Source organism: Lichenostomus cassidix, chromosome 3 (genome assembly GCF_008360975.1).
Source record: "Lichenostomus cassidix isolate B80296 chromosome 3, HeHo_3.0, whole genome shotgun sequence".
Taxonomy (NCBI): Eukaryota; Metazoa; Chordata; class Aves; order Passeriformes; family Meliphagidae; genus Lichenostomus; species Lichenostomus cassidix.
The window spans coordinates 22,329,010-22,351,198 of NC_139483.1; the positions used below are offsets into that span (position 1 = coordinate 22,329,010).

The window sequence follows — 22,189 nt, forward strand, 5'->3', positions numbered from 1 at the left end:
CACCTCAGAGAAAGTGAGTGTCCCAGAACCTCCAGCCAGAGCCCCTGGGGAGGGAAACCATAACTGGAAACTCTCTACACCTGCCTTCAAGGAGCCCCTCCATCCGAGAACTGAAAAAAACCACATGTAGTCAGAGTCTGAAACAAGTTATCCCAAATATATCTTTTGTTTGTTTCTATAAGCTGGGAGACTTTTATCTGTTTAATTTACTACTACATGTGTGCACAAGCGTCTGAAAAGTTCACACAGAAGGTGAGTCCAGGCAAAAAGCTCTCCTTTAGGTTTGATTGCTCTAAACCTTGCCCAGTAAAGTGATTTATTAGATGCTCCACAATCTGCTGAAAAGTCCTGGCACCTTGCTCACCACTTGCAAGTGAAACGTGTTTGCATTTTGCCTGCTGAAGACACTACTTTTTTTTCTTCCCAAGGGAAAAAACTGAAACATTGCCACATGAGACCAGAACTTTAAAAATAGAGCTTCCCAGCAAATATGATCACTGATGCTTCTCTGTTACCCACTGAATACATTTTCTTTATTTCCACAACTTTAGTAAAATACTATAACAGGAAGACTAACCTTACTCTCCCATAGGCCGTTGAGGTTCCTGCTTCAACATATCCAAGGAAGTCCTGCTGCTCTTGCCTTTCCTCTGCTTTAGAAGGGCAAAACCACTGTGGTTTCACCATTACACGCAAAACTTCCGCACCACACCTATGAGCATTGCTCAACTCTGCTTGAGCCCCTCCTCCAAGAAAGAAAACAACAAAGGACTAGGGGGAAATTAAAAACAAAAAGTGACACAGGTGCAAACCCAGACCTACAGTAACCTGTTATGCTGTAAGCTCCCTAAATTGGCAATTGTTTGTTGTAAATGGGTGACACCTGAAGGGCAACTCTTGCTCCACCTCTCCTGCTTGGTGGAGACTCTGCACCTTCCTTCGCTGCTTGTCCTGTGCTGGCCTCAGACCTCGCAGGTTTCTAGAGGAGAGAGGCTCTTCACTGTTTTCCTCCCTTTAACAGAAGTGAGCAGAAGGGAAAGGATACCTAACTGCATCTGACTGATGGGAAAAAAGATGTATTTCAGAGCTCATGTACTTTATACCATTAATCTCTTCCCTCTTGCAAAGTTTGGGGGGGGGAAAAAAACCCTGGATCTGTGTTCATGTCACACTCTGTCTGTTCTGTACCTCTAAAAGAAGTGCAGCAAAATTCCTAGAGTCAAGTCTTCTTCCAGGAGGAAGCTTTGCTCTTGGTGCTCTGTACCTTTCTACTTCGGTCACGCTGTCTTGATGGTGCTGACAGCTCCCTGTGCAGTGCCAGAAACAGCCTGTCTCTTGTGCTTGCAGAACTGCCCTGGGACCTCCCTACACTCTGAGACTCATTCCAGTTACAAAGACTTGCCCTGCTGTGCTTTCCCTCACAGAAGTACCTCCTGTGCTGCATTTAGGTGCTCAAATTTGGGGCACTATCATTTGATCTTCCTTCTTGGGAAACCACCCTACTGTGATTCTGACGTCTGCTTTAGCTTTTCTCATCCATGTGGACAAGGTGCCCTTCTTTGTGCCCATGGGCTCCCTGTCTGCCATGGGTTAATTCCACCAAACCTTGCCATGCCTGCAGTTCAGGTGAGCTGTTTCACGAAGCCTGTAAACACTCCAAGAGCTTCTGCACCTCCATCTCCGAATGATCTCTCCTTCCTTTGGACTCAAGCAAACAGCTTCTGAAGTTACTGGAGAACTTCCAGCTTGTAGCAGGAATTAATTCAGACACTAATTTATTCCTTAGGGGCTCTTTCTTGGGTTAGCTGCATTTTACCAGCATTTAACTGCATTCCACCCAACTCCACTGACAATAACCATGTGGGAGAAGGGGAGGGAGAAATGAAGCACAAAGCAGCCTGAAGGATCTGGAATGGCAGAAGAGGTAATACAAATTACCACTGGCTCTTCCTCTACTCTGGGAGAGGGCAACAGGCAGCAGAGCAGAAGTAAGCCAAGCTACAGACCTGCAACCCCAAATATCTTTTTTTTTTTGTTAATTTAAACATGTCCTTTAATTTAACATGGAAAGGGGGAGACCATGCTTAGGAGCAGGTAATTTTAATGTCTAAGTTATAGTGCTGTGTTCAGTGATGTCTCAGAAACGTGAGCTGTCAGAAAATCTGGCTTATTCTCCAGTTACTCAGCACTGGCTGCACCAGAGAAACCCACAAGGCTTCTTTTCATAAAGACACCTCCTGACTGATCATCCATTTCTTGATGCTCCAGTGCACTTTTCTGGATGGGTCTTCCCTGTTGAGCTTAGCCCCAAACAGCTGCAAGGCCAGGTATGCTCTCCTCCTTTCAAATTCTTTCCCAGGTTAAATTAAGCTAATGTGATTAAGCTAATGAATGGGACCAGGCCAACATATAGAAGAATATTCTTGGAGACAGAAATGTGATAGTTCATCCTACAGAGATAGTTAGCAGAGGATATGGCATGGAGTAACTTAGAGCTTCTGGTTGCAATGAGCGGCTATGATCCTTCCAGCATCACCAAACAATTCAGAAGCTCCCCTTGTCAAGGAACTTCTCAAAAACCTTGCAAAAGTACAAATAACTGGTTATTAAGTGGCTCCCATTTATCCATGTCATATCTAGGCTCATGACTTGGTACAAAATTGATCTAGCTTTTCCTACTTTGATTAAAAATATATACATTATTCAAACTAAATAGTGTTTAGTAACATACTAATTAAATGTCAAGGAGGGGTTTTGACACCTTTCTGCTTCTATATTAGTCATAACAAGGTACTGGTGATGGCTTTTCAGTTATGGTCCCAGCTACCAAACTGCCCTTTTGTAGGAGTGTAAAAGAGGAGCTAAAAAGAGACCTTACAGCATCCTGATAAACCTCTGTTTTAGCAATTCTGGCAACATCTCTTTAGATTTATGCCACTATCAGCGCTGAGAGTTTGACCCTGGAAGTGTAATGTCATGTACAGCACGTAAGACTTCATGTGATTTTCAGTGTGATTTTCCTGTTTTGTCTGAAAGAACAAGGCCAAATTTCTGTTTTTAGTTGCAGGTACATAATTATATTGTCAACTGCTCAGTGTTTACCGTCCTGTGTGTTGTTTTTCTGTACCTTACCTTGATATCTCTCATGTCCTTTATTGAAATTCTTGCACCTCTCTCACATAATCAAATATTTATTCCCTAAGTACCACTCAGTCTTATGGCCATTCCAACATCTCCATTTCAGGTAGCTAATTCCCATTACCAGCTCACACCTCCTGTTTATCCATCCCAGAGCTGGATAGGATGGACTGGGAGTTGGGCTCACAGTCCACCTGATGAAACAAGCAACTCTCAAGCACCACTGAAGCTAATGGTTAATTAAAATACAACCAGCCCTGGGCTGTTTAATTACCCTTTACTGTCAAGCTCAGCACAGAAGATGAGATTCAAAGCTACCAGGACAGAACTATGTCTCGGCTCTGGTGTGGGCAAAAGCACCCTGTTGGCCAGGAGGAGCTCAGTAATACACGTGTATCTGAAACCCTGTGTGGTGTTTTCCAGTCAGGCTGCTGGCTTGGCGCCCTCCTCCTCCCAGGCTGTAGCCTGGCCCAGCTCAGCCAGCACAGCAGCAGCACCTTCACCTTCACCTTCACCTTCCCTATGGGATTAAGGGTCACCTGGCATCTCTGCAGGGGGGAAGATGAGGGCTCACCCCAGTGACCTTCCCCAGAGCAGCTGTTCCCTTCCCAGTGCAGAACCTGTGGGAGCTCCCTGACCAGACCCATCCAGTGAAGGGAGGAACCTTCTCTCCTATCTCCAGGCAGGACAGAGTCAGGGCAGCCCAGCCAGCTGGGGGACAGCAGGGACTGACTGCATCCTGCACTTACATCCCTCCATAATGGTGTGGATGGGCTTTCTGAACTGCCCCCTCCACAGACTGTTTCATCAGACACACTTGGTTACCAAGCCCTAAAAAACCCCAAACACTGGAGAGTAACTCCTGGGGCTGAGGCCGTGGTGCGTGACTAATGCAGAGCTGAGAAACCCTGGCAGTCTGTGACAGCACAGCTGTAAAGTAATTGTTAATTCTGCTGTTGTTAACAGGAATGCTCCAGTTTCTCTCTCATGTGATTCGTCCCGTGTTTCCCAATAACTGCTGCAAAACCAACAACCTGCCTCTTCACGGGAGGCAGCTCTCCAGCACGGAGACAGACTGTCCCGAAGTCACCTTTCCCTCCCTCCTCCACATTAATACAGGCAGCAGCAGAAGGCTGGCTCCTATCCTGCAAACACATTTTCAGAGAAGAAAAAAATTGCCTTTTTGTCATCTTTGAAAGGAGCAGCAAAATGTAATAGACCTCTTATCCTGATTAGGTTTTGCTAGTGAAAAAATTATGCACTAGAACATGAACTCATTAGCTGCAAGAACAATCTTCCTACAGAGACAAGTATGTCTTTCTCATGGTCATCCATTAGTAGGATTTCCTTAGAAATTTCCTGAGGCAGGATATACTGAGAAGAAATTCTTGTTTAACATCTCAACCCCAGTTATTTTTACCCTTGGGTTTGAATTTCCCAGAGCTAGGTGCTAATGCTTTGGCACTCCTGCATGTTAGCAGCCAGGGCCTGGAACAGGCAGTCACCTCTTACACTACGGTACAGAACATTTCACAAAGAACACAGGATTAGTTGTCAGTACTCTGAGATTCTCCTGAAACAATGACCAAAATATGGATTCTTGAGAACACAAAGGTATGGTACTGAGGTCAGAATGAACAGGATTTTGTTTTACACTTGCTTCCTCAAGATGACTAATTACTCATCATTGGTGCATCCTTGTGAAAAAATGGCAAAATACCCTGCAGAGACTGCATGCTGTCAAGTAATAACAGGTAAAATACCGTATGTGCTAACACCTTTCTTATTCTATTTGTGTCAGAATCTGAACAAGTGTTGAACAATAAGAAAATGAAGAAACCTTTACAATTCCATTTCTAAAACTGACCTTAGTGTCCTCACACAAATGCATTAGATTCAGCCACCTCTCTGAAAGCCACACCACCACCAGGAAGACGGGCTCTGAAGTAACTCTGGAATCGCTCTGAGACAAACCCCTGCACCAGGGAATTATTTAAGGTGATGAACAAGGGACCTTCACACCAGTACAGAGAAGGGCTCCACATACCAGCAAACCTGTCTGACTTAACTACCACAGCCCCCTAGGCAGAATTCCTTGCCTAGGATTAGTGCTGGCTGATGAGGCTCCCTTCGAAGGCAAGGAAGAATTTGTCAGAGCACAAAAAACCTCATGCACGAGGTCTCTAGAGGCTCTGTGCTGGCAGCTCTTAGCACCTACTGAAGACAGTGAAGAGGCATTTACACACCACTTTGGCAATTAGCAAGTTACAATTAGTAATCAGCATCAGAAATGTGACACTGGTATATACATTTCAAATTTCCAAGTATGCTTGTCTTAGGAACAAACCCAGGTAGTTGATAAAAAAATCATGAGGGCCTCAGTCTACAGTTTGGCCTTACTCCCATCAAGGCATTTTGCTTTTAGCTTCAAGTTAAAAGTGTGGGCAGAAAAATCCTTGCAGAGTTAAGGCTCTGGCACAAAACTCTTGCTGCTTCTTTAAACAGGAGCTGCACTGCATCATGTTATCTCCCTAAGCAGCTATCCCACTTTAGCTTCCTCAGAGGTCAGCTATTATCTCTGCTAAATACATCCGGTGTAGAAAGAAAATTCCTTAATCCTATTTTGTGGGCTTGTTTTCATATGCACAGCCACAATTCTCCCACATCCAGCCTGGGCCATACAACAAAAACCCTTGTTTGCTGGTACTGCTGTCTGTGCTGTACAGGAGACAGATGTCCACCAGGAAAAGTTTGCTGGGGCTGGCTCTTGTTTCTTGTGTGCTATAGCAGAGGTATGTAAAATTAATAGACATCATTATTTAAAATGCAAAGCAAGAAACTGCATGGATTTTCACGTCTACTAAATGATAACTACCCAAGTTCACAGCCTTTGGGGAATGCAGGACTCAGGAATATGACAATAATTGGCAGGAATTATGGGCCTTATTTACTCAAGGAGTGTATTTCACTTTGATGTACTTACTTAAGCCTCCTAGACAAGAACTCCCTCAAAGCTTATTACAGGATGGACTCCTTCTTGCATTTGGGCTGATGCAGGGCTCACCTGCCCCTTCAGAGAACAATGTTCCTGCAGTCCCAGCACGTGCTTAAAAAACCTAATCCTTCTACTTTTAGCTCCCTTTAAATTAGCTTTTACCTTCCTGGAAGAAAAAAAAACGGCAGCATCATGATGCTTCCATGTTGTCCACGTGCAACCATCAAGAGGAAAAAAACAGACAAACCACCTCACCTCCACCTGTGATGTGAGGTATCAGACCATGGATATTTGCAATGGGATTCCCTGTTTTTGTATTTATCCCTGGTGAAACTGACCAGCCAGAGGGTCTGTTGGAAATAGGAGGCAGAGATATTTAGATCGCTCCAGGAAAAATACAAAACCACAGCTCCTACCCAAACACATTTAAAGATTCTCACAAGTGTCTACTTGAAGTAAGTCCAACTCTCATTCAGCAACACACTTGTGTTAAAGAGGCTTTGCCTGCACCTCCCATGTGTGGGTTTACAGAATAGTGACTCATTAAACACTTCGGCATTTTTCTTATCCTAGACTGGAGGAAAAGTTTTCCTTTGAGAAAAGAAGGTGAGCTTGCTACACCTGAAAATGAAATTAAACAGTCCAATCGAAAGGTATTTATCACTGCATGAATCTTTACTGACCCATGAGTTTTTTAATATACAAGAAAAATAGCTCTGGATTGATTTTGTTTATATGCAGAAAACATCTCCTAAGCCCTGCTTTTTTGAATGACATCCTTAGTTTCTTGTGGAGCAGAGTACTGAAATATGAAATTTAATACTATATGAACAATTCCAATAGAATATTTAACAAAGAGGAGTAAAAAGTTTAACACTTTTCTGAAAAGCAATATAAAAATCTGCATTACGAGTAAAATGCAGGTCCATCCAATCATCCAGTCTGTAGAATCATTTAATCATTTTCTCCTGTAACAAAGAGGTGCACATTCTTCTTGGACTGTAGCATTTGAGCTGTGCGGTCTATGCCAACCACTGCAGCCAATTTCTGAGCATCATACTTGGAGTAGAGCACTGTACAAGTCCAAGTAGCATCCACCCCATTGTCTGTGGCCTTCAGCATGTTACAAATCTCACTGTAGAAGTGGGAGTATGTTGGTAACTCATAGAAAATGAGGTTCCTAATGCCTTTTATTGTATACCTGTAGTAGAAAACAAACAAACAAACAAAAAATTTGTTGCCAATTTTACAAAATGTGCATGTTAAAACATTAATCCTGTATCAGTTCTTCCAATTTCCATCAACTTCAATGCATGTCAGCTGTAGCTCAACTCCACAAACCCTGTGTCAGAGACTGAAGACTAAACAGAGAAGTGTAATTTAGGGGGAAAATCCAACACTGCCAGGCACAATGACTTCCTCTAAAGTACCAACTGCAAAGTACCAATTTATGAAGCAGTCAGACTCTTCAGCTTGGATTTTAATACAGTGAAGCCTGATCAGACCAAGCCTCATGAAACTTTTCCTATTTGCCAAAATATCTGCTAACAGAAAAAAATCCTGTTCCATTAGGAACTTGTAAACAGCGCCAGTCAGGATGTAGCAAATTTTCCAAGTGGCCTCAGCTTGCTATATTGCATTATTGAACCAATTACATACCCTTTCCAAAATTTTATGCAATTTACTGTGGCACAGATGAACACAAATAAAAGGCCCAATGAATCCCATTTGCAGGTTATATCATCCTGTCCTGACAGCACTGGCACTTGGCAGCACTTACCTTCCTCAATAAAGCTTTGCACATACCCAAGTGTTAAAGTCTCTGCAGAGGGACTTGCTGACAACAGGCAAAAACTTTAAAGTAAACTTAACAGCTCTTACTTCAGTCAAAAAAGTCCTTAGAGGGATCCAACAGATTCAAAAAGCAGCACAGCCCATCTATGACTAAGGTCAGACTCTACCTTCAAAACAGCACACACGCAACTCAGAGGGAAAACTTGCTCCACAGCTCACCTTTTGTAGAAGTGAAAACGCTCAGTGAACAATAAGAACTGCTTCTCTCCCTTGAGAAAGAAGCGCCTCGCTCTGCAGACAGCAGCCTTTTTAGTGTATTCACAGATGTGAGTGAAATTCAGGTCCTCTTTCTTGAAGTAGTTGCGAAGGCGCACGTAGTCGAAGTACGATGGGACGTAAATGAGCGAGTGGGACATGATGGCATCGCGGTACTCGGGCAGAACTTTGTCAATGAAAAACTGAAACCTCAATTTAAAAAAAAAAAAAAATTAACCAGAGTTAAACTTTAGCTTTCCAATACTAATACAAGCCCCAACATTATTATCACCAAACAACAGATTACCAAATATTTTCAACTACATTTTTCCTTCTTTTAACTTCACAGGATTTCTGTATGTGTAGCAGATAAAAGGCTTTCCCAGCACTACACAACCGTGGTAGAGACTGGTATTCTTTCCCCAGACTGTATTCTCCATTGCCTTTGGCAAGAAGAAGGCCTTATTCCCCTCCACCTATGCAGAGCCCAGCTCTACACCTGAGGGCCAATAAAGATGTACTTGTGTGGTGAACCCACAGTGTGCTCTGCAGTATGCTCTGCTAAATCCGAAACTGCGGTCATTAGGGCGCAGCAAAACAGTCTGAAACACACAGTACCTTGCATCAATCACAGAAGTTACACTTTCAGCTTCTAATCTCCGAAAAACATGAGGAAGCTGGACCACAACACGGCTGATGGAGCCAGTGAGCGGCACGTTGCGAATGGCCACCTGTGAGGAGGAAGTAAGATGTTTAGGGAATCAGCTTTCCAAAGGCAGGCACACTGCTGCCAGCTTTCTGCAGCTCACATCTGACAGCAGGGCACAAGGATGTTTTAAAGAAAGGCCCAGTACAAAACTACAGTTGTGTATTTCATACTGGATCTGGTAAATACCTGATGACTGCTTAAGCCCTGAATCCCATGTATTTGAGATGGTCTCCTAAAGTTTTTACTCTTCCTGTTTCTTTCAAAATACTAACAGTTTGTGCATCTTACACAAACAGTAGGAGATTAAAAAAAGGGAAGCAGATGAACCCTCCATTTAACAACAAAATATATAAAACAAGGTAACTTGGGACTGTTGAGCTAAAAAACCAAAATCCAATTTCTGACACGAAACTGCAGCTACTATTAAAGAAAAGATCAAATAAGCATCACTGCATGAGGAGCAGTTCTTCACATCCCTGGCATAGCACACAGTGTCGTGGAGATTCAGACTGAAGCATTTGGCTGAGGGAAATGATAGGCACACACCATCTTTCAGCAACCGAGTTACAGAACTTTTCTGAATGTTGGGCTTTCTGTTCCTCTCCCCCTCCCTTTCATGCCAGCACTCCATCTCCTCCGTGAACTCACCTGCCCGACGTAATTGAAGCAGTGTTTGCTGAAAACAGAGTTAATCTGGGGGTCCTGGAGGGCACTGAACAGCAGCGTCTGCCGGTAGTACTTGGACCAGTTGTTGAGATTCAGCATCCGCACTCGGGAGAAGTCCACCCCGTGGGAGTCCAGAGGCAGCAGGTTAATGTGCTTCATCAGGTGCTGCACAGACAGACAGAGACACATCACTGCTGACATCCCTGCACCTGCTGAAAAAGCCTTAACTGCAGTGGGAAGGAGGGCAGGGACCAGCCAGACAGCACAGAATATAAACAAGCAGCATCTCCCAAGACACCACTGTCTGGAATTTACTGACCACAGCAAGAGCAATTTACTTGATTTCCTGCCACAGAACTGAAAGCGACCATCTCTTTAGTCACCAGAAACAGTAACCTTTCCTTCCAATCTTCTCCCAGGGCAAGTATAATGGATTTGTTTGCATTACAGTCAATGGGCCCAAGGTTTCTGAGCTAAACAAAGCCTCAGCACAGCTCAGTTCTCATCACATGCAGGGACAGTTTGAAGAAATTCACTGCATTTTGCCCTCAGGGAATGATGCCTAGGACTGGCATCCCTACCACCACCTGGCAGGCAGTTGCACCTAAAGGGAAAAAAGAGGAAACAAGCTCCAGGACTAATTCCTTGGATATCGTGTAGGCTCATGTGCCCTTTCTGGGACTCCCGAGGAAAGAAGACCTTCTGGACTCATCCAAAATGCATAGTGACATCATGTAGTAAAAATATCTGGTCCAGGTACCTCTGAAGTGTTTTTATGTGGAAAAGAAAATCCTACCACTAACCAAAAGCCAAAAAGCAGGGGTACTACTACATACCAGCCACAACCCAAGGGCTCTATTTTCATTAAATCTACAGGTACTCTGTACCATTTAACTCTGGACATGACTAATGCTTAGTATCTCTGCAGTCAGTGGAGACATGCACCAGCTCCTCGTGCTTCCTGAGGGAACCTGAATTAGGCTGTACAGATTCCTCACACGGCTGCAAGCTAACTGAGACACTGGGCAGTCAGACAGCTGGCATAATTTCTCCCAGATGTGATTAAAGGAACCATCATTATCTCATGCTGCAAGATAATTAAAACTGTCCAAAAAATACCTCAGATGAAATATACTACTAAAGCACCAAACTAAGTTTTAGAGAGAACATGTCCTGAATACTACCAAAATCTGTAGAAAGAATATTCTTAGTATAAGGAAAATATCAGGGAGGAGGGAGGAAAAGAAACGAACATCCATGCCTAGAATCAAGTTGGTAAAAAACAGCAATATTGCTCACTGCCAAAACTGAGTAACATCAGACTAGCAAGACACAGCACAGCACAAAAATGAACACACACAGCAAACGCACCAGAACGTGTTCCCAGTTCTGCATCAGGTAAATGTCTGCTTGATCAATTATGAGGATTTCTATTGAGGACAGAAAGTCGAAGTCTCTCTTCTTCTCCCCCTCTGCGCCAATGACAGTCCTGATGCCCAGGGGAGAGGCAATGATGATGTCTGAAGAGTAGAAGGGTGCATAGAGTCTCATGCTCTTCTGCAGAATTGCCACCCCTGTCCAACAACACCAACAGCAACTTCTCAGTTAACATCAGTTATCAATCACATTCTTCCAGCAGGCTCCGTAATTCCCATTTCCTCTCCCCATATTGATGATTACAGATGGATGCAACTAATCTGTCTGAAACTCTCCTCTCCCCAAAAGCTGCTTACCCACCCTACCACCATCTGACAAGGATTTGGAAAATTTTCATGAAGTTTGGCAAAACCTTTCCATAATACTTCTTAAAAGATTTTTCATAATCTGGACAGAATTTTTTAACTGAAACATATTTTTTGTGATTTTCTACTAAACAGGGGGATGAGGGGACTGAACAACTTAAGAAAAAAAATGCAGAAATTATTAACTACTCCTTTCTCCCTAAATCCTAAACTTTGGTCTCTGCCTTTAGGTATTACAGTAACTACTATAATGATCTGTCATGAAAGATTTAGAGTGGACCACTTGACTATCAGCTGCCTTTATTCACAGGGCTGAATAATTTGTTACTATACCACAAAGTTCTTCATAGCACAGTGACCAAAAGCATGACCAGTCTTGCACCTACACTGCTTTTCACACCACATGTTGCAGGGTACATTCTGAACCAGTTTATGCATCACCTCTCATCTTATAGACAGGAAAGGGAAGCAATCAAAGCAGTTTGTGCCATAACTACATGGCAGTATTTCTAGAACCCACAGTTTTCTGATCTTAAAAATCCAGCTAGTCCAGACCACATTCAAACCACCCCCTACAAACTGCCAAAGTCCCTCTAACTTCTCTCCCTATCTATGTGAAGACGGACATCATAAGTACAGTTGAAGGCCCTTCCAAGAATTTCAGAGACAGGAGTAGGGACCCCTCCTGCTGTCTATTTCAACCCAACAATAAAAATGGAAAAAGAAAGAAAAAAAGAAAGGCTCAATTGGTTGAATTTCCAGGAAGAAGATATCACTTGTCACAGCATATACACAGTTTAGAAACATCAAGTACTTTTTCTGTCTAAAAATGTGAAAGAGTGGTGGTTTCAGTAAGGGATCACAAATGTGCTTTAAATTAGTTTTTGTGCAGAAGTAACAGGGTGTGCAGTACAATAACAAAGAGAAATTATTCTGCTTCTATAATTTGCTTCTGCAAGTTAACAGCACTGAAAGTTTCTTCAATCATTTCTTAACACTTAGTAAGTGGAACAAGGAGAGTGTGGTATGGGAGAGGACTGAAAGGAAAATTATTATGCTACTGAAAGTAAGATGCTTTCAGCCTCAGAGATATTCACTGGGGAAGGAAGAAAGACTGAGTGCGACCTGCTCACATCTTCCACTGTATCATTATATTTCTTGGGGTGCCAATTTATATTTCAAGGTGCAGTATTTCAAAAGCCTCTGATCTGTCAAGTTAGAAAAATTGCCTTCTCATCTTGGCAGCTCCAGGAACCAAGCCACTAGCTAGTTCTCTGCATGCTGAGTTACTAAACAGCCTAAGATTACAATATTATGAAACAGTCTTATATTTTCTGCTTGTCCAACACTCCTACTTGCTGGCTACCCATGTGCTTTCATGAAAACCATGGGAAGCACAGCAGAAAACTGCTTCGCTCAGTACTGAGCTTTAATTTTGTTCCAACGATTACAAGAGATATTGTGAACAGGCTAATTAAACCCAAAAGATTTTTTTAATATAATGTGAAAAGACTTTGCTGCATAATCAAGGCTATCTTAAAAATGAGGTGTGGGCAGTCCTGCTAGAATAAAGCTGTCATTGCATTTTAAATGATTCTGAACTTGATGTGAAAATAATTACTTTTCTATTTTCTCTTTCTTTTTAAGTCCTGGCAAGGCAAGAAAGATTTTCAGAAAAAGCCAAGTTGCCAGTGCAAAACCAGCAGGAATACCACACAGCCTAGAGTCTCACCCGAACTTCCAGCCCTGATAGCTCCTAGGCATTTGGGAAGAATTGGTTACTTAGCAGGTCTTTACAAGCTAAAAATCATCTGTTCAGCAGGTCATTACCAATTCTGAAGTGGTCATCAATGTTGCCAGCAAAGACGGCTTCATAATCTTCAGGTCTTTTCAGGTTGGGAGGCTTCTCCTCCGGGTCAGAGCCAAACTCCCCTTTGAAGCGCTTTTTATTACTCACATCTATTTTTTTTTTGTCATTCACTTCAAGGAGACTGATGAAAATATGCACAATTCGCAGAGCACATTCCCTGAAGGGCACTATCATCAGTACCTGTGCAGATCAACAGTTATAAGAGAATAACTCATAAAATATGAACACTCGCCGTTAACTCTGTTAATTCAACTTTCAGCTTGGATCTGCCCCCGTGAGGCATCCCAACAATCAAAACAAAACAATTCCAACAAGCAGCAGGGAGGCAAGATGCACTAGGATGCAGTGTGCTCCTAAACTGGCCAGCAGCTCCCAGCTCACTCAGGGTACCAGTACAGGGGAACTGAAAACTAAGCACATTCTCCTGTCCTCCCTAACCCCCAGGAAAGCAAGACTCCTATGACACAGAGACAGGGCTGGTTCTTGGATGGGTGGCTGGTTCTTGGATGGGTGTCTGCACAGAACTCCAAAATATAAATGGCTACTGAGGGGGTCAACACAGAAACCAAAGATTTGCCAGGAATGCAGCACACACTGTAACCCAACTCTGGAAATGTTCAACAGGCTGGTTCTTGCAGGGCATTTGCTGTGCCCGTGGAGGACAACTTCTAGGCATGACAAAGGGATGTAGAAAAGCACATGGCCAGGAACACGTCACCTGAACGAGCAGCAACAGAAATACGTGTGGATGAACTACCAGGATGTTTGTAGAGCCACAGCAAGCAGGCAGGGTGGGGATCAGGGAATGAGAGCTCTCTTACCTTAGGCCGAGTGAGCCCCTGATCCCTGTAGTCATCGCTGTCGCTCCCCGGCTTTCGGTCCCTCCGTTTGGCATTGTTGCTGAGCACCTGGGCGTTGGCCTTGAGCACATGGTTCAAGGCATGCAGGCAGTAGGCGTGCCGGATTTCTTCCCCGTTTGTTAAAGCATTTCTTTCTGGATAGAACAAGTCCCGGTACGAGTTCATGATGCAGAAGAGTTCTCTTTGTAATGGGGTAAAAGGGGATTCACTTGCTTTGTCCACTGAGGACAGAAATTGTTTATTCACTTTTGGCCAAGTGGATTCCAAAGGCTTGTGGAGATGAAGCTGTTTCAGATCAATTTCTTTGTCTGCTTTCAAACTTCTATGTTTCTCCAAAGTGGAAGAAAAAATTAGTTGACCCAGCCGAAGCCACTGAAAAAAAATAAGCCAAAACCACTGAGGAATCATATGTACTAAGCCTTGCACACTTGAAAGCACCTCAGCTGGTGATATCAACTTGAATCAAGTTCATGGAATTAAGGATACTATCTTTCCATAATACAAGTGGAAACCTTTCTTTCAATGCACAATCTCTTTTAGAGTCTGCCAGGATAAATAACAATAAACTTGAGCTTAGTAGATCTGGATGGATTTTGCAGTGATGTGTCTGTAACTCTTCCCATTTCACAGAAAACTGGGGAATTTTCTGCCTAACCCACCCAGCAAATCAATCAGTGGCTCAAGCCAGGGGCAAGATGAGAAGCCCAGAGTCCAACCACACCTACCAACTGGCCCTGCTGAGGTATGTACTTTGATCAAAGATGAAAATAAACCCATTAGGAGCTAACCCCAGAAGTTATCATTCAGTTACTAAATGCAATCTTTTTGGGTGTCTGATTTTAAACAGCTATCAGTGTACTGGGAAAAAACTCTAAGCCTTCTGCCATGCAAGTTGTCCCCAACTATCCCCGTAAAGTAGCTACACCAATTTAAGCAAAGATACATCATGCATTGCTTCAGGTGGCACCGGTAATTTTGGCCACCATGTGCTAAAAAAGAAAAAAAGTAAATTAAATTGAAAAAAAACCCAAAAAATCCCACAGCTTTCTCTCTGACTAACTAACCATTGGATATATTCCAATGAATGTCACCCAGCATATGGCTGACCAGAATGGAAGGCAACTCTCCAGAACAAAATCAGATGTGGAAAAGTTATGAAGCAAAGATTTGTCTAAAAATGAGTATTTTGAAAACCAATATTCTCTGTCAAGCAATGAGGTGGTTCCCTGGTACTGTAATTCACATATTATTACCAGAATTAACAATATAAGCAATAAATTCCCCTTCACTGGCTTGTAAATGTGTACAAGGACAGAGCCATCCTGAAGCAAAAATGTGAAAGTGCATCACAAGTACTTTTAAAACTGTACACGGTCACCTCCAAAATTCAGCTGCAGAACACATCCATGGCATTGGGCTGTCACCACTCAGAAACAAGCCCTGTTTCTACCCCGTGTCAAGGTTTTGGGACTACAGCTCAAACTCTAAAGCAATGTATTTCAAATGTATAACCATATGCCTCCAGAACACCAGACTTCAGACTTCAACCTTTGCTCAGCAGTAAGTAAAGAAGAAAGCAATTAGACAACAACACAGTGACAAAATCTCAATAATTCTAGTGCCAACAGCTAATAATAACAATTATGACCTATTTCACTTGTATTAAAAAAATTATTATTTCAATCCAGGCATCTTTAGAAACTCTGTATGACTACAGAACATTACCTGGCTTTGACTTGAAGTTTTAGGAAGCGTAGACATCTTCTCAACTTCTTTATCTTCAAGTTCTTTGTCCATGTGCTGTTTAAATGGATCTATTTACAGCGACAAAAAAAAATAGCCTGAGAACTATTGCAGCTAATAGTAGAATCAAGTTGCAGAATAGATTTGCAAATGAGATGAACAGTTTCCATGCTGGCCAACACCACAATTAAAACTAGTTATTTCAAAGCACTTGGAGATGAGAGAAAGGATGTCACATTCTCTCTGCAAAGAACAGAGAGAACAGATTTGACAGATTGCTTTTAAAAAAGAAAAAGAAGCACTTATGGAAGTACTAGAATTTTCAAGCACTAATCAAATGTTAGACAGGAAAACAATCTGAAGTGGAAAACAGTGGCAATTTTTTGCCTTTAGCTCTGACACATCCATTGCTTACAGGTGAAGAAGGCTGTCAATAGTAAAGTCCCAAGTGAACTTGCTAACCTTCCTAATTTATAAACAGCTCTGCCCAGGGCTTTGGCCAGTGATATGAACACTGCAATAAAGCAGAGAGATATGAGGCAAATTTTGGAGAAGGGGGGCAAAAATTGCCTGAAGTGAGAAAAAGTCTGATTTATCTAATCAGCATTTCTTTTTGGAAAGGAAAGGAGAGGCAAAGAACTGTTAAATCATATTATACTCAGAGACACTGGCACACACAGTCACATGCAAAGCTTGTTTTGAAAGCCAAGCCCTGTATCCTGCTTGCAGCACAGCAGCACTTGGTGCATAAAGAAAACTAATTAGGGAACACTGGTGCCTGCCAACAAATATCCAGCCCACACACACAAGTTACCCAGGCAAAAGTCAAGACATTTACTGATCATGACACTGAAAAGAACATGGAGAAAATCTTCCCAGAAATGCAAAGGACCAGGGTATCATTTAATTGTACTGCAGGCTCTCTCCTCAGTTGAGTTTTACTGAATCCAGCATTTTACCAATAAAGTAGGAGTAATGGGATGCATTTTCAGGAATTTTAGTGACCCTGGAACCAGAGTAGAGATTCATCCCCTTTCTCTTATCTTAGGTGGTTAATTTTCTGCAATAGATTATAGAGACACTTCCAAGCTACAAGAACCCACTGGGAAGTAGTACATCATTTATAGGTAGAACAAAGCTGTTAGGATACTTAGCATGCAGTTGGAGAGCTACTGTTCTCATTAAAATGCAATGCCAACAGCCTAAGTCATATTCTCATGGTAACAAGAACGAGCTGTTTTTTCTATCACATGGCCCTTTGATGCTTCCACACATTTCATGTATCACTCAGGCTGCCTCCCAGATCTAATGTCAGCTGCTGCTCCAAGATGACAAGCCAGCATCACTAGGGATGGTACAAACATATTTCTCCCTCTCAAACGATGCCATCTGATATTAAAGCCACAGAGCATGAAATATGAGCAGAAGCTGTGCAAGTGCCAGGGTGTGCCATGTCGCTGAATGATCGCACACCCGTGCAACACGGGTTATTTTGTTATTTTGTTACATATGGTGGGACGACTCCAACACCAGAGCTCTGATGCATCCATCAGTGCACTGAAATTCTGGGATACATCCTTGAAAGACACTACATGTGCTCTGCTGATGCTTCATACTCTTCTGATCCTGGTGCAGTCAGGCTCCTCTGCATAACCTTCAAAATCCTGAGAGCACTGAGCATTTGTCTAAATTACTGTGGCTGCTCCAAGCTTCTCAGAATCTGACCTCTAACTCCACTGAGATGTGAAGGATGCCCTTACAGGTCAGCTTTGCGATTATCTCCCGTGCTGTTTGTGCCAAGAATATCTTCCATAGTCAATTGCAGGCTTGCAGAGACCTTTGTGTTACAGTGGCTTTTAAAACTAATATTAAAGCAGCAGAACTAGATTTACACCCTCCACACACTTTTCTAGTTCTTGATACTTCAAGCTTTATCAGTCATGGCAGAAACCCCACATGAAACCCAGTCCCCAGGGGCTACAGAGAACAAATGGTTCAGCTACACATCAGCATTAGTGTTGAGGGTCCCCTATGTAACCAGCTGACATGTGTGCAATACAATGAATAATGTAGTGGAAGATCTCAGAAGCTATACAGCCTATTACTAGGGTGTTGGATAATTTAAACATGTTTACAGATACTCCTCTAAAGGCAGATCCCTAAACACAAACAGTGTTTTACCTTGTGGAAGAGCTTGCGAAGAGCTGCTGTCTCTCTTATCTGCATTGCAATCTCCACTCTCCTCTTCCATGAAATTGGTTTCCAAGCTAAATTCAGATTCGTGTTTCACATCAGTAAACTCCTCAATTACTCCATGATGTGGGTCACAAGAGGTATCTGCGCCATCAGTCTGCTCCTGGCTGAGCATCTGCTCTGCTATGTCTATGGCTGTCAATTGTTGGAAAGAAACAGGTTATTTTCTCCTGGAAAAGTTGCTGCCTGTAAAAGTTCTTCCCTTTGGCTTATCGTCTTTTTTATCCTCCAACTCTATCAAAAAAGACAAAAGCAGGCTTTGTATTCCACCATAAAGGCGACTTTTGGCTAGCATGCCAAATGTTACATAATACAAAATGTGGTCCCTTAGAGAAAATTAGAGAAACAACCTATTTGGGGAATATAATTTTTAGTTTCCAAAGACCCCAAATAACTGGAACTGATAAAAAGTTGACTCCTCTCTCCCAGCATTTCTTTGTAGACTTCATGAATGAGGATACCTTGCTGTAAAGGGGGGAGGTTTCCTTCCAATTTCCATATTCTGTTCTGTGCCGTGAGGCAAACCTTTCCCTCCTCTCGGTGGCACAGCCAAGCCAGATGCTGCTCGAGAGAACAGCTTGCGTCTCCCATGAGTGGGTGAGAACCCCTGGTCTGCTGCTCCATGTGGATTTCCTCTGTGCTGCCGCACAAACAACATCTGAGGAAGCAGCAGCAGGCTGTCTGGCAGAAAATGAGCACAGCTACCCTTTCCCCTGCTAAATCCTTCAGCAGCTGCTGCTCCCACCCACGCAGAGGCAATGGAGCAACAGAGTCTCCAAGGCAGAAGAGCACCCAGCCAACAAGCCAGTCTACTCCAGGATCCTGGCTAAAAACATACGTTAATCAAACAACATTTATCAAAGAAGCATGGGAAAAGACAAACTACCTTCTTCCTCCTCTGGAACATCATTCTTATCTTCTTCACCTCCCTCTGCTTCTCCAGTCTCCTGGGACCCTTCACTGTCCAGTTCTGCCTCACTTTCCTCAGCTTCTTCTGATTCACTTTCATCTTCCTCACTCTCAGACTCAGGTGAGGTCTTCAGGGTAGCCAGGAGCTTATGATACCCAGAGACTTGTTCCACTTCAGTCTCCGAATCACTTTCTGCACTCGATTTATCAGAATCGTCAGACTGGAAAGGAAAACACAACTGTAACAGCATCAACAGTAAAAGCCTATTAAGCAGCAGGCAAATATCCTTACCTCTACTTGCACTGTTATGTTTCCCCTCTGCCATGAAACCCTTATGTAGATGCAATGGAATTTTTCAAAACCCACCATTTTATGCCAATAACAATGCTAGACACCTCCATGTAGATTTTGAAAGCATCTTGGGACACAGACTGAGGTGTCTCATTCTGCACCAATTTGACTTGGAGCACTACAAAACCCAGTGCTTTCAGTCTCAGCTGAGTGAGGACATTTGATCTCCACAGAGAAGGCATTTACGGAACTGGCACTAGATTCTCCTAAGAAAACCACATACAGATTGAAAATTGTAGAAGGGCACCTATACAAGGGACAGAGTATGCTGGAAATGCTTCTGGCTTTCAAGAAGGTAAGTGAAATAGTTGTCAGTGGACAATGGTTCCCTGGGGAGTTGGTCAGCTTTGGTTCAGCTGTACAGCTCTACACTTGAAGCAAGCCAGACTTGGAGCCAGTTCTGTCCTGGCCTTGCACAAACCAATGTCCAGATTATAGCCAAAACTATAGGGGAACCATGAGCATCAACACAACACCATTCACTTCTTTCTTAATTCCTTTTAGCCCAAATAGGAAAAAAAAAAATCAATAAATACTGTATTAATGCACAAAATTGCTAAAGAAAATAAATGAAACAGAGTAATTAATTTTTCCAAACTAAAACGTTGAATTGTTTTATCTGATGATAAAAGAGGTTACCAAATCCTGACCGAAAGAAAAGTAGAGCACTGGCAATCTGAAGAGGAAAGAGTATTAACATATTTCTTTGTTCAACAGAGAATAAAATATCTCCTAACTCACACAACACTAAGTTTATCAACATTATTAGAACAACTTAAATTGATCTGATTTTCACCGTGACTAAGTAATACGCAGAAAAGTTAAGGACTGCTTTTATTTCCTGCTGCTTCTGCCCTCTCATGGTATCACAGTTTTGAGTTAGACATTATAGAGAACAATTCAGAACCACACAAAAAATACATTCAACTTTTTCTCCTAAACACTGGTTTTCCAAGTGGAACAACTTAATCAGCATGAATAACTTGGTAACATGAAATGCTAAGTTTTTCACTTCACTGAACTACACAAAGATGAAAGAAAGGGAGAAATAAAAGTACCTTACCAGTTCGCATATTTGAGTTGCTTCTGGTCTTCCAGAAACCCTGAAAAGAAAGTACTGAAATATCTTACTCTGTCAGTGATGTTATACACAGGATGAATGAAATGAGGGGAAGAGTGAATTGACTAGTTATACAAGTTTAAAGAAGTTAAAGTTTAAAACCAAACTATCACACATTTCTCCCTAAGAAAACAGACTGGGCACTTACCCTTAAGGGTCACCCCTCACTTAGGTGAAGCCTAAGCGCTCAAGCATTACAACAGATCAATAAAAGTTTTAAAGTAAAATCCAGCTTTGATCAGAAGATGAGGTCTCAAAAGGAATTACAAGAATCTAGCATCAAGAGTAGTTTGTAACAAAGTTAACCAGAGACAGGGACTTCTTCTAGCACGAAATATCGGGCTGTGAAATGGGAAAAAGACACAAATTAAAGGAAAAACAGCATTAATGAACCAGTGTTGCAACTGCAATTCTTCAAGCAAGCCGCTGCACAGGCTGGGCTTAAACTAACCTCAACTCCTCCAAAAAGACGCAGAGACTGGCACGGGATTGAGCGTCCCGGCAGAGGGTGACACACAGGACACTCTCCAGCAGGCCAGGCTCTGCCTCCCGTGTCAGTCCACACAGGCCGGGAGAGCCCCAGGGGACACACAAACAACGGACATGAACACTGTCTGCCTGTTCCTAAAGACATTTAAACTGGTGACTTAGCTGTGCTTTCCTCGCAGGCTGCTAAGCCTTTCCAGCAGCAGCAGCACAGATCGCACAGCATCTGCACTAAGCAGTTCTTTCCTCGCAAGTTCACCCGTGGAGACAAAAGGAAGGTGCTCTTTCTGGCAGACGGGCATCCCGCCCAGGAGAGAACGGCTCTCGTCACACAGATCTTCGCTGCTCTGTTTTCACAGCCCTCCCGAGATGAGAAAAGAGCACTAAGCAAACAGGGGGAAAACTGGAGCCCTGACAAGCCAAGGGAGCGGCCTGGTATCCAAATGGGAGCCCAGCTTCCCCACTCCTCGCGGCAGCCTCCGGGCTGCACCACAAAGTTTATATTTGTTGCCAGAAAATCCGGCCCGAGATTCCCAGGAGCGATTTCCTGAGGAGCGGCAGTGCGCCATGCAGCTGCCACAGCCCTGCTTCCCTCGGGAGCGCAGGAATGCAGAGAGCGAGGCCTCCGCGCAGGCCGGCCCGGGCACAGCGGGGCTGCTCGGCCTGCAGCGCCGGCACCGAACGGCGGGGAACGGGCGGCCGCAGCCCGGCACTCACTTGTCGTAGAACGGGTGCTCCTCGCCGAACTCCCGCAGGTGCTTCTTCTGCTTCTTGCTCAGGCTGCGCAGCAGCTCCCGCCCGGCTCGCCGCTTGCCCATGCCGGCCGGCTCCACGTGGTGCCGGCGCTGCCCGGCGCGCTGCGCTGTCGCACGGCGGGGCGGTGCCCGCAGCCCGGCGCCGCCCGGGGATGCCGGAGGAGTCGCACCCTGGGAAGGCGGGGCCGCGGGCGGCTGGAACGGGAGGCGGAGGCCGGGGGTGAGCTCTCGGGCCGGGCCGGGAGCGGGCGCGGGTGTGTGCCTGCGGACCGCGCCGGGGGACACAGAGTACCGGCAGGGAGCACTTGTCCCAGGTTGTGTCCAAAATCAACCCTGTCCCGAAGCCGCGCCCCGCGGCCCGAGCTTGGTGCGAGCCGTGACGCGTTTCCGCTGCCGGAGCGGGCTGAGGCCGGCGAGCAGCGCCTTGCCAGCGGGGCGAGCTCCGCAGAGCCGCGGGAAAACCCGCTGTTGGCGGCTGACGGAGCGCAGGTGGACACTGCTGCCTTCTCCAGCTGACCCGTGATCTGCGGCGCTTTGCTAAA

The 22,189-nt window shown here is 43.9% G+C and overlaps 1 protein-coding gene across 1 annotated transcript; it reads right to left on the reverse strand.

The window, feature by feature from the left end:
* Nucleotides 1-6,789: 6,789 nt before the first annotated feature.
* Nucleotides 6,790-22,058, reverse strand: UTP25 (UTP25 small subunit processome component). Its single transcript, XM_085054911.1, has 12 exons — nucleotides 21,610-22,058; nucleotides 20,350-20,389; nucleotides 18,912-19,155; nucleotides 17,954-18,160; nucleotides 15,755-15,843; nucleotides 13,991-14,401; nucleotides 13,130-13,349; nucleotides 10,929-11,131; nucleotides 9,540-9,722; nucleotides 8,801-8,913; nucleotides 8,147-8,392; nucleotides 6,790-7,334 (listed from the first exon to the last, which is right to left on the reverse strand). The coding sequence occupies exons 1-12, from the start codon at nucleotides 21,708-21,710 to the stop codon at nucleotides 7,088-7,090; spliced, it is 2,304 nt and encodes a 767-aa protein (XP_084911037.1). The 5' UTR covers nucleotides 21,711-22,058; the 3' UTR covers nucleotides 6,790-7,087.
* Between the last annotated feature and the right edge of the window lie 131 nt (nucleotides 22,059-22,189).

Coding starts and splice junctions, on each gene's coding strand:
- UTP25 (XM_085054911.1), bottom strand. CDS start 21,710: ATGGGCAAGCGGCGAGCCGGGCGGGAGCTGCTGCGCAGCCTGAGCAAG. Junction 18,161..18,911: donor TGTTCCAGAGGAGGAAGAAG/GTAGTTTGTCTT, acceptor AACAATTGACAG/CCATAGACATAGCAGAGCAG. Junction 14,402..15,754: donor AAACTTCAAGTCAAAGCCAG/GTAATGTTCTGT, acceptor ATTTTTTTTCAG/TGGCTTCGGCTGGGTCAACT.